We start from the raw sequence: 14,341 nt of genomic DNA, 5'->3' as shown, positions 1-14,341 counted from the left end.
ATAAGTTTAGTGGGTTTCCAACTGGAAGGTATCCACAAAGATTGAATAGAAGAGCTTACTACCTCTAAAATGTCATCTGGGGACTCCTTGAATAAACTTTTAACATTCTTGTGGTTACTCCATCCGCACCATGGACAGAATGTGGCAGACTTTCCACTGCCCTAGTAAGTTCCAGCATAGTCATCTGAGTGGACTCGTAACTTGGTACATGTAAATAATGAGGAAGTGAATCGACTTTGTAGACCCTTTACAATTTCTTCTATATTTTGTATCATTTCTTCTCCAGTGAAAACCTCCGAGTCAATGTTACGTGGTCGTGGAATTATTCTTGTGCTGCGAAGAAAATTTAAAAGTGCACTGTTTATTTTTAGATTTTGAGAGAGGATCGAAATGTTTGCAATGATAGTCGTCTTTTGCTTTAGAAACTGCATGCCTAAATACAGTTCTGTAGAACTTTCATCCAATGCGATTTTTTTCGCTCTTCTTCTTGTCGTTGTGAATTAGAAATGCATGCATCGCTGAGGGTGGATTAACTGTTTCCCGCAACAGTACGACACCGCTATAACGAGATTTCAGTGTTATCGGGTTTGGCTTTTCGAAAGGCTAGGCTGGCATTTTTGGGATCGTTGACAGAAACAAGTAGACAAACACTAAAATTTGATGTTGGCGTCCTTCCCTGCCTCTTAAAAAATAGTGATTTGCAGGCATACCTACTTACCGATGTGACGAGATTTCTATGTGACCAATTCGCGTCCAAGACAACGCACATCAAGGCCCCTTTTGATGTAGTGTTCGTTGTTCGCCATGATGGCAAGGTATGTGTACCGGTGGTAGTGCAACTACCTTCGAAGACTATACGTTTTACAGCGGGGGCTTGTAGCATGACAATGGTATCTACATTTCGTGGGACCGACCTCTCAGTTGAAAGAAATCAACGTTTGCCGCACGAGGCTTGTCGCGCCAAGTCATATCACATCACCCTTAGTACATACACGGAAGACGCAACACAACAAAATAAGCCTAAATCAGAATATTGGCCATAAGATCAGGTTACAGTCTAACATGAATTTTAAGTGACCCGTAGGTGTTTATAGATCTGATTCTATAACGGCAGGGACTTCACCGGTGAGCCTTGGGGGTTTTGCATAATTTCAGAGTAATAGGTTCACCCAGATTGTGAACCAAGCAGTACATGCATGTATGCTCCATAACAACACACATGTGTTACTTCGGTGTCAAGCTAAAACGAACACCACATTTAAATAATCCACAAAACCGCACTTTCATCTTCTCTAACACAGCAAGCTTGCGACCTGTAGTTTTCCTCTAATACTAAATACACAGCTAAACCAAATTACTTAGAGAAAAGGCAGTTGAAGATGAAGTTACTGATCCAATATTACAAGGTACATATTATATATTGCCATTACTTTTTTTATGGCTACGCATAATATAGGTTTGACCCCATACAGTGTTCCACACGGTAATAGAATCTCGGCATACCTCAGCACACATCGCAACGGGCAATCTTGAGAAAGGGCTCTATTCTAGACATCCCGCATTCTGTTCGAGTCGTGACGTACGTGGAGCTTCCTACAATAATTACTAGAGGAAAATCTGGCGCTGTAATCGTTCCGCCACCATCGGAATCATAGGAAGTACATGGATTTGTGTCATCATCGTGCTTGTGGATTCAGACGGTCTTGGGGCTTTGGTTAGTATGCTTTATATGCCTTAACTGTAGTAAATTTCGGAGCAATCTATACTTTTCGAAGCGCAGAAGACGCTGGGAAACGCGCACAATTGCTACTAATTGCAACGATTCAGCTTGTCGAGGTGACCAAATCGAAACGCGCCTATATTCAAGTGGCTATGCAATGAATTACTACCCTCTGGAACTCGTAAATTGCAATATGTGCCATAAGGTAATTGGGTAATAACTTATTTAATGGGTTTCTCTTAATTAGTCGATTATGCATTTCAACTATTTGTGCAAGTAATGTCCGCCTCTTCGAGTAGACTAGCTCATGGGCTAGAATTGTGCTACCTGCCACAGGCAACCTTGAAAAATTACGGGCAGTGTTCGGTGAAACACCTTGTATTTTTAGCCCTGCTTCGAGTACAAGCAGCGCATACGCTGCCGCACGCTTGAACAACGCGCAATGATCTCAGAAAGCGCTTGCATGTCCTCTGAAGCTGCGGCCAAAGCTTTACTTGTCCTTCACCCGGTCACCGTCAGCCGAAACAGAGGTTCGATGAGCCGCGCCGGCGTCAGGCACATCTGCTCGAAACACGGAGGAAACGGAGGAAATCAACTAAAGGACGCGTTACCACCTGATCAGAGGTGACGGCGCTCATGGGATCGCCGTAAAAAGGGTCTATAGAAGTGTCATTTCATTTCGTTTGTTTCACTTTGTTTATCTTACGCTGCGGTCTATTCGGCACTAAACAGGGGTGCAGGCACTTCAACATAAAACAACAGATAAATGTAAACATATTATCCGTTTAAAATGGCAATGAAAGACATATACAATGAACACAACAGTAATCCATGTGTGTCACAACTACAATATTGTTACGTAGGAAGACGAAGACGAAAAGCTATATACAAGTATATTTACAGGGAAATACGCCGCACTTGGCCAAGAGGCAACAGCCCACGCTAGCCTCCAATCGTCGTCGTCATCTTCACACTGCTCGCCTCTTCGTGATCGCAAATACTGTTCCGCAGCACTACCCCCGGCGGCAAAAGCACCGTCCCGGAGCGACTAAAGGCCGGACTCGGAAGCAGTGTAGTAGGCCTCGAGCCTACCGACTTGCACGACATCACTAGATGCCAGAGTAGAGGACGAGGTTGAACTCACAGGAGCAATTTCGTACGTCACAGGCGTCACCTGGCGCAGCACGCGGTAGAACCCTGTGTATCGCGAAAGGAGCTTCTCTGAAAGTCCGACCTGACGAGAGGGCGACCACAGGAGCACGGGTGCACCAGGAGAGAAGTGTACGTCACGGTGGCGGGCGTTGTACTGACACTGCTGGGTGGTTTGTGAGGCTGTCAGTCGAGTACGGGCAAGCTGGCGTGCATGGTCGGCGAGGGCGATGGCGTCGCGCGCATACTCGCTTGTTGAGGTCGCAGCAGGAGGATGCGCCATGTCTAGGGGCAAGGTCGGTTCGCGACCGTAAAGTAGATAAAATGGAGAAAATCTGGCGGTGTCGTGCTGGGAAGAATTGTACTCAAATGTGACGTAAGGAAGGGCAATGTCCCAGTCGTAGTAGTCCTTGGAAACGTACTTGGACACCCTATCGGCTAGAGTACGGTTTAACCGCTCTGTTAGGCCATTGGTTTGAGGATTGTATGAGGTAGTCAGCTTGTGTTGAGTGGGGCTGGAACGCACAATCTCGGCGATAACTTTCGAGAGGAAGTTATGACCACGGTCAGTAAGCAGCTGTCGCGGGGCGCCATGAAGCAAGGTCATGTCACGCAAGATAAAATCCGCGACGTCAGTGGCGCAACTGGTAGGGAGATCGCGATTGATAGCGTATAGGGTGGCGTAATCAGTTGCAACGGCTACCCATTTGTTCCCGGAGGATGACATTGGAAAAGGACCGAGGAGGTCTAATGCAACACGAAAAAACGGTTCCAGAGGGACGGTGATCGGCTGGAGATGACCGCCAGGTAGCACCTGAGGTGTTTTCCGACGCTGGCAGGAATCGCAGGCAGCAACATAGCGTCGGACGGCGGAAGCGAGACCAGGCCAATAGAAGCGGTGGCGGACGCGGTCGTACGTGCGGTTTACCCCAAGGTGTCCTGCAGTGGATGCGTCATGCATCTCAAAGCGCACAGTCTGTCGTAGATGTTTTGGCACGACAAGAAGATTAGAGCCGTCAGGGAGGAAGTTCCTTCCGCACAGAATGCCGCCCTGGAGGACATATCGGCGAACGGATGCGTCGGTAGGTGTAGAGCGCAGACGCTCGATGAGTGCTTGCAGCGATAGGTCTCGGTACTGCTCTTTGGCGATGTTAGCGAAGGCAAACACAGTGAAAATGCCGTTGGCGCTACTACTGTCGGCGTCGTCAGGCTCGTCGACCGGGTAGCGAGACAGGCAGTCAGCGTCCTTGTGTAGTCGGCCACATTTGTAGATGACAGAACACGAATATTCTTGGAGGCGTAAGGCCCAGCGACCAAGTCTTCCTGCAGGATCTTTCAGTGAGCATAACCAGCAAAGTGCGTGATGGTCTGTGACATCGGAGAAATGTCGGTCATATAAGTATGGGCGGAATTTCGCACCCGCCGAAACTAGTGCCAGACACCCACGCTCAGTGACGGAATAGTTGCCGTCCGCGGGGGAGAGGAGCCTGCTGGCGTAAGCGATAACACAGTCGTGGCCGAGCAGGCGCTTTGCCAGTACTGCGCCAATTAAGTGACCGCTGGCACCAGTACGGGCTTCGGTAGGCGCAGAAGGCAGAATGCAGAGGCCTCGTTATCGCCCCACTGGAAAGGGGCGTCTTTTTTCGAAAGCTCGGTTAGTGGTCGTGCTTTGGCGGCAATATTTTTCACGACACGGCGGAAGTACGAATAAAGGCCGATGAAGCTGCGCACGTCCTTGACACACTTCGGAACAGGGAAGTTCATAACAACATGGGTCTTGCCTGGGTCTGGTCACACTCCGTTCGCGTTAACGAGATGTCCAAGGACGGTAATATGGCGACGGTTGAATTGGCACTTTGATGCGTTGAGTTGCAGACCGGCTTCACGAAAAACGTCCAGCACTGCTGAGAGGCGCTCGAGGTGCGCAGCGAACGTTCGGGAGAATACTATAGTGTCGTCCAAGTAGCACAGGCTCGTGGACCATTTGAAACCGTGAAGAAGGCAGTCCATCATGCGTTAAAAAGTGGCAGGAGCGTTACTTAGACCGAACGGCATCACTTTTAATTGATAAAGTCCGTCGGGTGTTACAAAAGCAGTCTTCACGCGGTCGAGATCGTCCACGGCAATCTGCCAGTAGGCGGAGCGAAGGTCAATAGAGGAGAAATAGCGAGCACCGTGGAGGCACTCAAGGGCGTTATCAATCCGATGTAGGGAATACACGTCCTTTTGGCAACCCTGTTAAGGTGCCGATAATCCACGCAAAAGCGCCATGAGCTATCCTTATTTTTTACCAGTACAACAGGTGACGCCCATGGACTACATGACGGTTCAATAATGTTCTTGGCAAGAATTTTGCGAACTTCGGCGTGAATAACTTGACGCTCAGCCGGTGACACTCGCTACGGGCGGCGATGAATGGGAGGGGCATCGCCGGTATTAATGTGATGTTTAACAGCTGTAATTTGGGCCAAAAGACGATCGTTAAACTAAATAATATCGTGTTAGGAAAAAAGAGCACGGTAGAGCTCACGAGTGTGCTCGGACGGCATGTCGGGCGCAATTATTTTCTGTAAGTCGGCGATGGTACAAGTTGCCGACTGCGATGGTAGAGGAGGATCGGCTGAATTGTCGTCTACTGCAATAGATGCTACTGAGTGATCCTCGAACGAGCAAAGCTGGGCCAGAGACATCGCGCGTGGCAATACTTGTGTCGTCAAGCCAAAATTGATCACTGGCAGGCAGATGCAATTCGCCTTAATAGATAAAACTGTATACGGTACTGTGATGCCATGTGTAAGGAGGACCTCTTGCATAGGAGCCCCGATGTAGTGACTGTCGGTGACGGGTGGGGATGACACTAAGTCAACGTAAGTGAGTGCCGAAGGTGGCAAGCAAACGAAGTCGACAGAACTAAGGCGACTGGGGTGTGGTTCAGCGGGATCCAGAACAGGCAGGTCAAGGCGGCGAGTACTGGGGGAACAATCGATGAGAGCAGATTGTGCGGAGAGGAAGTCTAAGCCGAGGATGATGCCGTAGGGACAGTGGGCGATGACTGTGAATAGCACGATAGTGGAGCGATCGGCGGAGGAGACGCGGGCGGCACACATACCAATTACGGGGACTGTTCCGCCATCGGTGACACGGACAACAGGCGTCGTGGCGGGCGTGATTATTTTCTTCAGCCGGTTACGAAGGTCAGCGCTCATTACTGACAAATGCGCCCCAGTGTCTATAAGAGCAGACACCGTCGACTTGCACGTCAAGAAGGTTCAGATGAGTGGGAACCGTCAGTAGAGGATTTTGCGGCGTAGGGAGCAATGCAGCGTCACCTAGAGACGCTGCATCGTCTAGCTTTCCGGCTGGGAGCGGCGTCCGAAGGGGGTCGGCGAATAGGAGCGACGGGGCTGGGGAGAGCGAGATTGTCGTCGTTGGGGCGAATGCGAACGAGAATAGGGGCGGTTCTACGCAGGAGAATCAGTGGCGGCATTATCGGAACGTGCGGCATTGTGATGAGAAGGGCCACCTGGGAGGCGAGAGTAGGCAGTATAAGTAGACCTGGTAGGGGAAGTCTAGCAACTGCGACAGTGCCGAGAAATGTGCCCGATTCGACGGCAGTGAAAAGAAATGGGCTTGTCGTCAGCAGTGCGCCATTCAGATGGGTTGCGGAAACGTGGTGGATAAGAAGATGCGGGACGGGGCGGAATCGAAGAAGCCCGGTGGGTATCAGGGCGATGGGCCGGGCAGATGGTGTGAATACCCATGTTTTTCGAACTCGTGGTGCACAACTGCCTGGAGCAGGACAGCCGTGACTGCAGGTGCGTTGGTGGGGCTGTAGTCGAGGGCAGCCGGATAGGCGGCCTTGATCTCACGCCGGACGATCCTGGTAACATCGCTAGTGTTGTTGGGACGAGGAGCGTCGGCACAGGAAGATGTCGCTGGGGTGTTGGGCAGACGGGCAAACTGCTGGTCAATACGTCGGCTTTTAGCGAGTTCCAGGCGGCGGCACTCTTTTATAACTGCATCCACTGTCGCCACGTTGTTGAAAACGAAAACGAGCAAGTTGAAGGCATGATCGGCAATGCCTTTGAGGATGTGGGAAACCTTGTTTGACTCAGTCATGTGTGCGATAACTTTGCCGCACAAAGCCAAGACGTCCTGAATGTACGTGATATAGGGCTCTGTTGACGTCTGCACACGTCAAGAAAGCGCCTTCTGCGCGGCACGTTTGTGACCGTAGGGGTTGCCGAACAAGTCTCGGAGCTTTTGCTTAAGCGAATCCCAACTGGTGAGCTCATCTTCGTGCGTTCGAAACCAAGCACGAGGCTTGCCACCGAGGTAAAAGACTACGTTGGTGAGCGCCGCAAATACGTGATCGTGATTCGTGATCGCAAAGACTGTTCCGTAGCAATATTAATAAGAATAAAGTAATACAATAGGGCTAAGCACAACAGTATGTGCGATTATCGGTACATGTCGGGAGACGCGGATTGGGTGCGTTTATTTTCATCTGCCAAAGACACCATCACGATCAGTATGGAGGAAAAGAATGTCGTTATCTCTTGCTGTTTTCCTGTAAATGACACAATCATTTGCAGAAGACATACTCCGGAAGGTATATTAATTGGAAGATCACTCATTTATTTTGGACATTTTAGATTACCTAGAACTAAACATTGCGAGACACGTATGAGGCGTAGGTGTTCCAGGAGAGTCACAGCCATTAGAGGTCCCAAACTGAGTACGGGTAACAAGGAAGACACTAGTCGGACTGAGTTCATTAGGATCGATCTTTATGAAGCTTAAGTTGTAAACTAGCACCGGTAGAGTGACTTTGTCAAATGTTTTAGCCAATCTAGAAAGATGCTATTGGTTGAACATCCGGAAACTTCCAGATCCAGTAATGTACCCAAAATTTCTGTGTCTCTAGATTCAGATATGGTAATTTGGCCAGCTTTTTACGTGCTGTAATAAAAGAAAAAGAAAGTTAGTCGGATTACTTAGACATTCATGAAGGATATTCTACAAAAGAACAGAAAGTTGGGCGAGTTGGTACGGTAACATACTTTTGGATTGCAGCGCGAAGTGACTAGAAGCAGACAGGACGAGCGCTAACTCTAGGGAGTTATCGCTCGTCCTGTCGGCTTCTAGTCTCTGTCTGTGTCACTTCGTGCTACAATCCAAAAATAGAATATTTATACATGCATATACGTTGCAACGCATTACACTTCACAGCATCAACCATACTTGCTAAATACTTCATAGTTACACAATTTCTAAGAATTACGAAACAAAAATCCTGTGGTACAAATTTTGTAAACAGGGATAACATGCCTCAGAAAGGCTGGCCAACGTTTCGATAGGAGGATCTATCTTCGTCAAAGGCGGCCTCGTCATCCTCGGCAAGTTAGTTTTAAAGAGTTAGTGTAGGGACGCCACGTGCGGGTGTTGTCGGTGGTGGTTGGTTATAAAGGGAGAGCTCAGAGGTAATGTTCCCAGGTCGCCCAATAGTATCAAAACAGCAACACCCCGACAGAGAGCATCTCCACATTCTGTGCTTACAGTAAACTCTCAGTTGTGCGAACGTTGGTTTATCGAATATTTCAGAATAACGAACTTTTTGAAAATCCCTGGCAGTTTTATAGATTCTATGCAAAAATGTTTCACTTAAACGAATTTCGCAACAGTCAATATTTCAGTTTAACGAACTTGCTCAGAGGACCAAGGCTTATTTTTGGCATCAGCTGGAGGTCAATAGCAATACTTCGTTTGAAGACTATGCACAGTGTGACAGTGCACTGATTACCTGTTCTGGACAGACGGATCTGGAGATGGTTTCCAGTGTTCGTCCTGAAGAAGAAGTAGAGTGCGACGAAGAAGAGGCAACTGCCGAGCCAGTTTCAAGCCCTATAACTATAGCTGAGGTTGCAGGGTACATTGGAGAGTTGAGAGCGTGTGTCTCAACAGCAAGCTATGCCAGAAGAAGTGTACAAAAGCATTGACTCTTTTGACAGTTTTGTTACTTCCTGTGCTTTAAAAGTACAAGTGCAGATGATTACAGATTTTTTCTAAGTGAGAAAAGCAGCATTATAACTGTTATGAACCTTGTACTTGTTGATATGTACAAATTGCATTTCACAGATTTCTAACACTATGGATGCCATGTCTTTTGCTCCATGAAATGAACTTCAAACTTTTGACTCTGTATGCCATGCCTTATGTTAAGGTCTAGTGAATATTCAGTTTAGTGAACTTTCAGTTAAGTGAACTATTTCCTTCGGTCCCTTAAAGTTCACTCAAGTGAGAGTTCACTGTAGTACCTTTGTGACTTGTCAAAAGCACTTCCGTCATTTGTACAAGATATGCCCCACCTGCTCAGAATTATAGAGGACATTAATACTAAAAGCACACTACCCCACAACACAATTTTCGCAACACTTGACGTCACGGCCGTGTACACCAAGATTCCAATCCCTGATGGTTTATCTTCGATAAAACAAACGCTGTCTAAACACAATGCACAACACTCTACTGAAGTCTACTTGTCTCTCATTGAATTAGTTCTAACGCATAACTACATCGAATTTGAGGTGAGTTACTACCTACAGATACATGGTACAAGCATGGGTACGCCTTTTGCACCAACCTACACGAACATATTTAAGGGGATCCTAGAAACAGATTTCCTATCGCGCTGCACTCACAAGCCCCTCACATACCTACGATACATAGACGAAACATTCATAATATGGGGGCATGGTCAAGACAGTCTAGATAAATATATAACATTTCTAAACACTTTTCATCCCACAATAAAATTCGCATCAGAATCCTCAACTTAGCGCATAAACTTTCTGGGCACAGCAATAAACATTGACAATGGGGCGCTAAAGACAACGCTGCATAGGACACCTTTCGACAAACAACACTACCTAGAATATACGAGCCACCATCCCAGACATTGCAAACGGGGCAGTTTTAAAGCCCAGGCAACACGACTACGTCGCATTCGCGTTGAAAGCCGAGACTACAAAGACTCGATCACCTTAAAGAAACACTATCAAACAGGAACCACCCAAACGGTGACGTTCAAAAACTCTACACCACTGCAACCAAACTTGATAGAGCCGAGGTCCTCAAGCCCCACCCCAGTATCACAAGAACAACAACGCCTCTTCTTACCACTAAATTCTCAAACGCACTCCCAAACGTGAATAACGTCCTCAGTAACTACTACCCAATTCTCACCAGCAACAAGAAACATAATAAGATTTTTGCCGAGACCCCCCGAGTAGCCTACAGATGCGACACTAATTTTGAAGATATTCTGGTGCATGCCAGACTAAGGACAAAGAGGAAGTTGGGAACCAGTCCCTGTGGCCGCCCCAGGAGCTCCACATGCAAACATGTTCCATCTACTACTACAGTATAACGAACAGCGTCGAATTACGCACACAAGGTACTTGCTTCGGCTCTCACCTGCAGATCAAGCAATGTAGTCTACTGTCTAGAATGTACCGCTTGTAGCAAACAATACATAGGTGAGACTGGACAAGAAATTCACACAAGACTGAACGTTCACCGCGCGGACACAAAACACAATTTACCTAAAGCAGTAGCCAGCGAATTTAATGAACATGGTCCCATATTTGACAAAACGCTACAACGCTATAACGACGCCCTCTGCAAAATTTGTAAGCAAAAAGGTACGCTAGACCATATAATATGGGAGTGTGCTGGCTCCCCAGGGGCCAAGGAAAACAATAACAGTAGAGAAGTCTGGGAGGCCTTGCTCCAGAGCGAGGCTGAAGACGACCAGCGTCGAGCAATTCGCCTGGCCGTTGAGGCCGTGAACACTCACCGTCCTCAACGCGCGGGGACTGCTTCGTCCTCCCCCCCTACCTACGTGTAGGTTAAGAGGCGGGCACCCCAGCTCGGTGGAACAATAAAGTTTTCAATCAATCAATCAATCAATATACGCTACAAACGATTTTCCTTTCACCTCGCGAAAGGAAATATAAGGAATCATACCTCATACACAAGTTTAATTGCCTACACCCGACGGGAATTAATTTGGCACGTGGCAACTTTGAATCTTTAGAAGCGGTAACTTAAATCTGAAATTCTCATATCAACCAAGGCACAAAACACGTTATGCCACTAGCTAACCTCAATTCTTAACCTCACCTATTCCTCCATTTCGAAAAAAAAATTTTCCTGCCTACTACTATATTTAATATACTTTCTATGTTTTTACGTTTATATCAACTGTACGACCTCCTTTTCCCATGTACACTTGCCCCCGCCCGCTTCTGCGCACGTTACCCTCCTATTTGTTATTACGGTTTCAGTTCCCCCTCCCTCATTTTTTTGTCTGTTTTTATATGTTTTTTGAAACACACTAACCAACATATTCCGAAGTCCCAGACGTCATTATGGCTTTTTCGGCACCTTGCCACACAGGGCATCGCCATTTCTGAATAGCGCCGTAACGACACCTACGTTGAGCTGTTGGGGCTAACGTCTTTTGAAACACCAGGCCGCTGCCTTCCAGTTACCCCACCGCAGACTCCTTGTCCCCATCTTAACTACTTCGAAATTACTCGACGCATTGCTGTTATGCTACTCAAATCACTCTTTCATCTCATGTTTTTTTTTTTTTTGGTCTCTTGTGTTACGCACAGACCGCCTGACTGGCTCTTCTAATTCCAGAAAAACATGCCGCCAGTGACACCTCTGAATGCTTCCTAACCTCTCGCTTCCCCACGCGCTTCCATGCCCCCTTCTTTCTTTCTTTTTGTTCTTTCTCCTTTTGTTATTTTTTTACTTACTCGTGGTGTCCCCCCGGTATTTTTCTCCTTTTCTTTCTTTTCTTTTCTGCCCGTTTCCCACTCTCCCGCTCTTGTCCCCTCGTCTTGGGAACGACGCTCACAGACGTCAGGCGACAGCGCTCATTACCTCTCAGGTAATACCCTTTATACCCAAGCACCATCGACAACACCCACACGGGAAGTCACTATACTAACCCTTTAAAGCTAACATGCCGAAGATTATGAGGCCACCTTTGACGAAGATACGCCTTCCTATCGAAACGTTGGCCAGCCTTTTTGAGGCACCTTATCCCTGTTTACAAACTTTATACCACAGTCTGCTATTACATCTGTCAACCCCTTTCTTGATTTTGGAAACATGAATACGTGATTGTAGCTTTTATTGTTTCTGGGTTTACCGGCCATGTTGACAAGTTTTTGGTAAAACTTTTTGACGGCTTTTGTATGCATTTCTGAGCTATATCGAGCTACAACAGTGAAGACATTAAATTTTTCCTGTGACTATAGGCTGCACGCTCGATATGTATAAATTATGTGTGATGCCATTATGATTTGGTGTCAGTGAGATTGCATTCAGTGGCGTCCTAGCTCTGTTGCTGTTGTTTTGTGCTAAATGTTTAGTCAAATGTAAACACTGTGAAGAACAATTACCCCTTATCAAATTGTGAAGAGCAGCTGTTTTAATAATTGCCTCGAATCTTTGAGGAAAAATCTTGGCAGAAACCATCCTACGACGATTGTCAACGTTAATGCGGTTAGAATTTGAACAATGTAGCCCAACACCGAAATGCTGAAGGCCCCTTTAGCTGCAATATCAAGCAGTTACTCCGAAACTATGAAATCACCGTTGCGTTGGCTGTATGCAACATCCACGTTTTCCGAAATCGGCCTACTTTGCCGTGACGCAAGCCTGAGTCGGCCATGACTAGGACAACATGACAACGACGCATTGATGACGGTGGAATGGCGAAGACGTATGACGACAAACACAAGACGACAGTTGGATGATGATTATAAAGTGAGAACGACGGTTTAGCGACGACAGCGTGACAATGGCGGTATGAGGGCAATGGGACCACGAGTATAACATAACGAAAATGGCATGAAGAACGGCTCCAGACAATGTCTGCGTGAGAAAAATGGCATGGCAAGAATCCGATAACCAAGCTGGAATGATGGCGATGCAATAACCTTGGTGGCATCATACCGACGATAGGGCAATGAATGCCTGACTACGAATGTATGGCGACGACACGGGGACGATGACGGCATGACAAAGGCGGCATAATCGCGAATGAATGACGGCAGCTTGATTACAAAGGAATGGCGATGAACAAATTACGTCGACGGAATGAAGAAGGCGGCATGACGACGATAGCATGACGGCAATCGATTGACGTTTCTAAAGTGATAACAATTTTACGACAGCGTCACGATGACGGCGTGGCCGCAGTTGGATTACGATGAGTGTGTGAAGAAGATGACATGACGAGAGTCGTATGACAAAGCTGGAACGACGACGCTAATGTGTCTACAACGGCATGACGACCCCGAGCACATACCGAATGGCACAAGCCAGCAGACAAATTCGGTCACTTGGTCGGCGTAAAATGCTTGACAGACAGACAGACAGACAGACAGACAGACAGACAGACAGACAGACAGACAGACAGACAGACAGACAGACAGACAGACAGACAGACAGACAGACAGACAGACAGACAGACAGACAGACAGACAGACAGACAGACAGACAGGCAGGCAGACAGACAGACAGACAGACAGACAGACAGACAGACAGACAGACAGACAGACAGACAGACAGACAGACAGACAGACAGACAGACAGACAGACAGACAGACAGACAGACAGACAGACAGACAGACAGACAGGCAGATAGACAGACAGACAGACAGACGGACGGACGGACGGACGGACAGACAGACAGACAGACAGACAGACAGACAGACAGACAGACAGACAGACAGACAGACAGACAGACAGACAGACAGACAGACAGACAGACAGACAGACAGACGGACGGACGGACGGACGGATTAGACTAAATGATACGATGTAGGTAAAAAAATGCTGCTCTCAAAGTCTTTGGTGCTGCTGCACCCGCCGTGGTTGCTCAGTGGCTATGGTATTAGGCTGCTGAGCACGAGGTCGCGCCAACGAATCTCGGCCACGGTGGCCGCATTTCGATGGGGGCGCAATGCGAAAACACCTGTGTGCTTAGATTTAGGTGCACATTAAAGAACCTCAGGTGGTCGAAATTTCCGGTGTCCTCCACTACAGTGAGCCTCATAATCAGAAAGTGGTTTTAGCACGTAAAATTCCATAATTTTATTGTGCTGCTCGGCAGTCCTCAAAATTGGGTTCTTTCTACTTTGTTCAACTTGGGGTGAGGTGGCCAGTACACCCGGCGTCCCAGTCGACAGTGTTGGAGGATGGCGTTATACGTGGGAGGTAGGGTCTCCGCTTCCCCGGCAGTGCCAGAGGGCCGGGGCTCTCACGAGGCGGGGGGAGCGGATCCATAGATTCTAATGCATCGGATTCACTTGACGCTACACACTTGCAACTGCCTGATCTGTGATGTGCAAGACGTACAATTAAAAGGCGCTGATATGAAGCCTGTAA

General features: G+C 47.6%; 1 protein-coding gene across 11 annotated transcripts in view; it reads right to left on the bottom strand.

Moving 5' to 3' along the window:
* Positions 1-14,341, bottom strand: part of LOC129384330 (uncharacterized) — a 463,248-nt gene that overhangs the window by 115,104 nt on the left and 333,803 nt on the right. For 8 of the 11 annotated variants that reach the window (XR_011896111.1, XR_011896112.1, XM_072289857.1 and 5 more), the window contains one exon: positions 7,483-7,831. The exons of the other annotated variants lie outside the window; for them this stretch is intronic. Coding sequence is in view for 6 of the 8 variants with exons in the window: in XM_072289857.1 (XP_072145958.1) it covers positions 7,722-7,831 (110 nt within the window). In the remaining 2 variants the exon portion in view is untranslated. Of the gene's footprint in view, positions 1-7,482; positions 7,832-14,341 lie in introns of those variants that run through there. 11 annotated transcript variants of the gene reach the window in all.

The sequence above is a fragment of the Dermacentor andersoni genome, chromosome 8, assembly GCF_023375885.2.
Source record: "Dermacentor andersoni chromosome 8, qqDerAnde1_hic_scaffold, whole genome shotgun sequence".
Classification (NCBI taxonomy): Eukaryota; Metazoa; Arthropoda; class Arachnida; order Ixodida; family Ixodidae; genus Dermacentor; species Dermacentor andersoni.
Note: the sequence above shows the minus strand (reverse complement) of the source record. Positions and strands in the feature narration are given on the sequence as shown.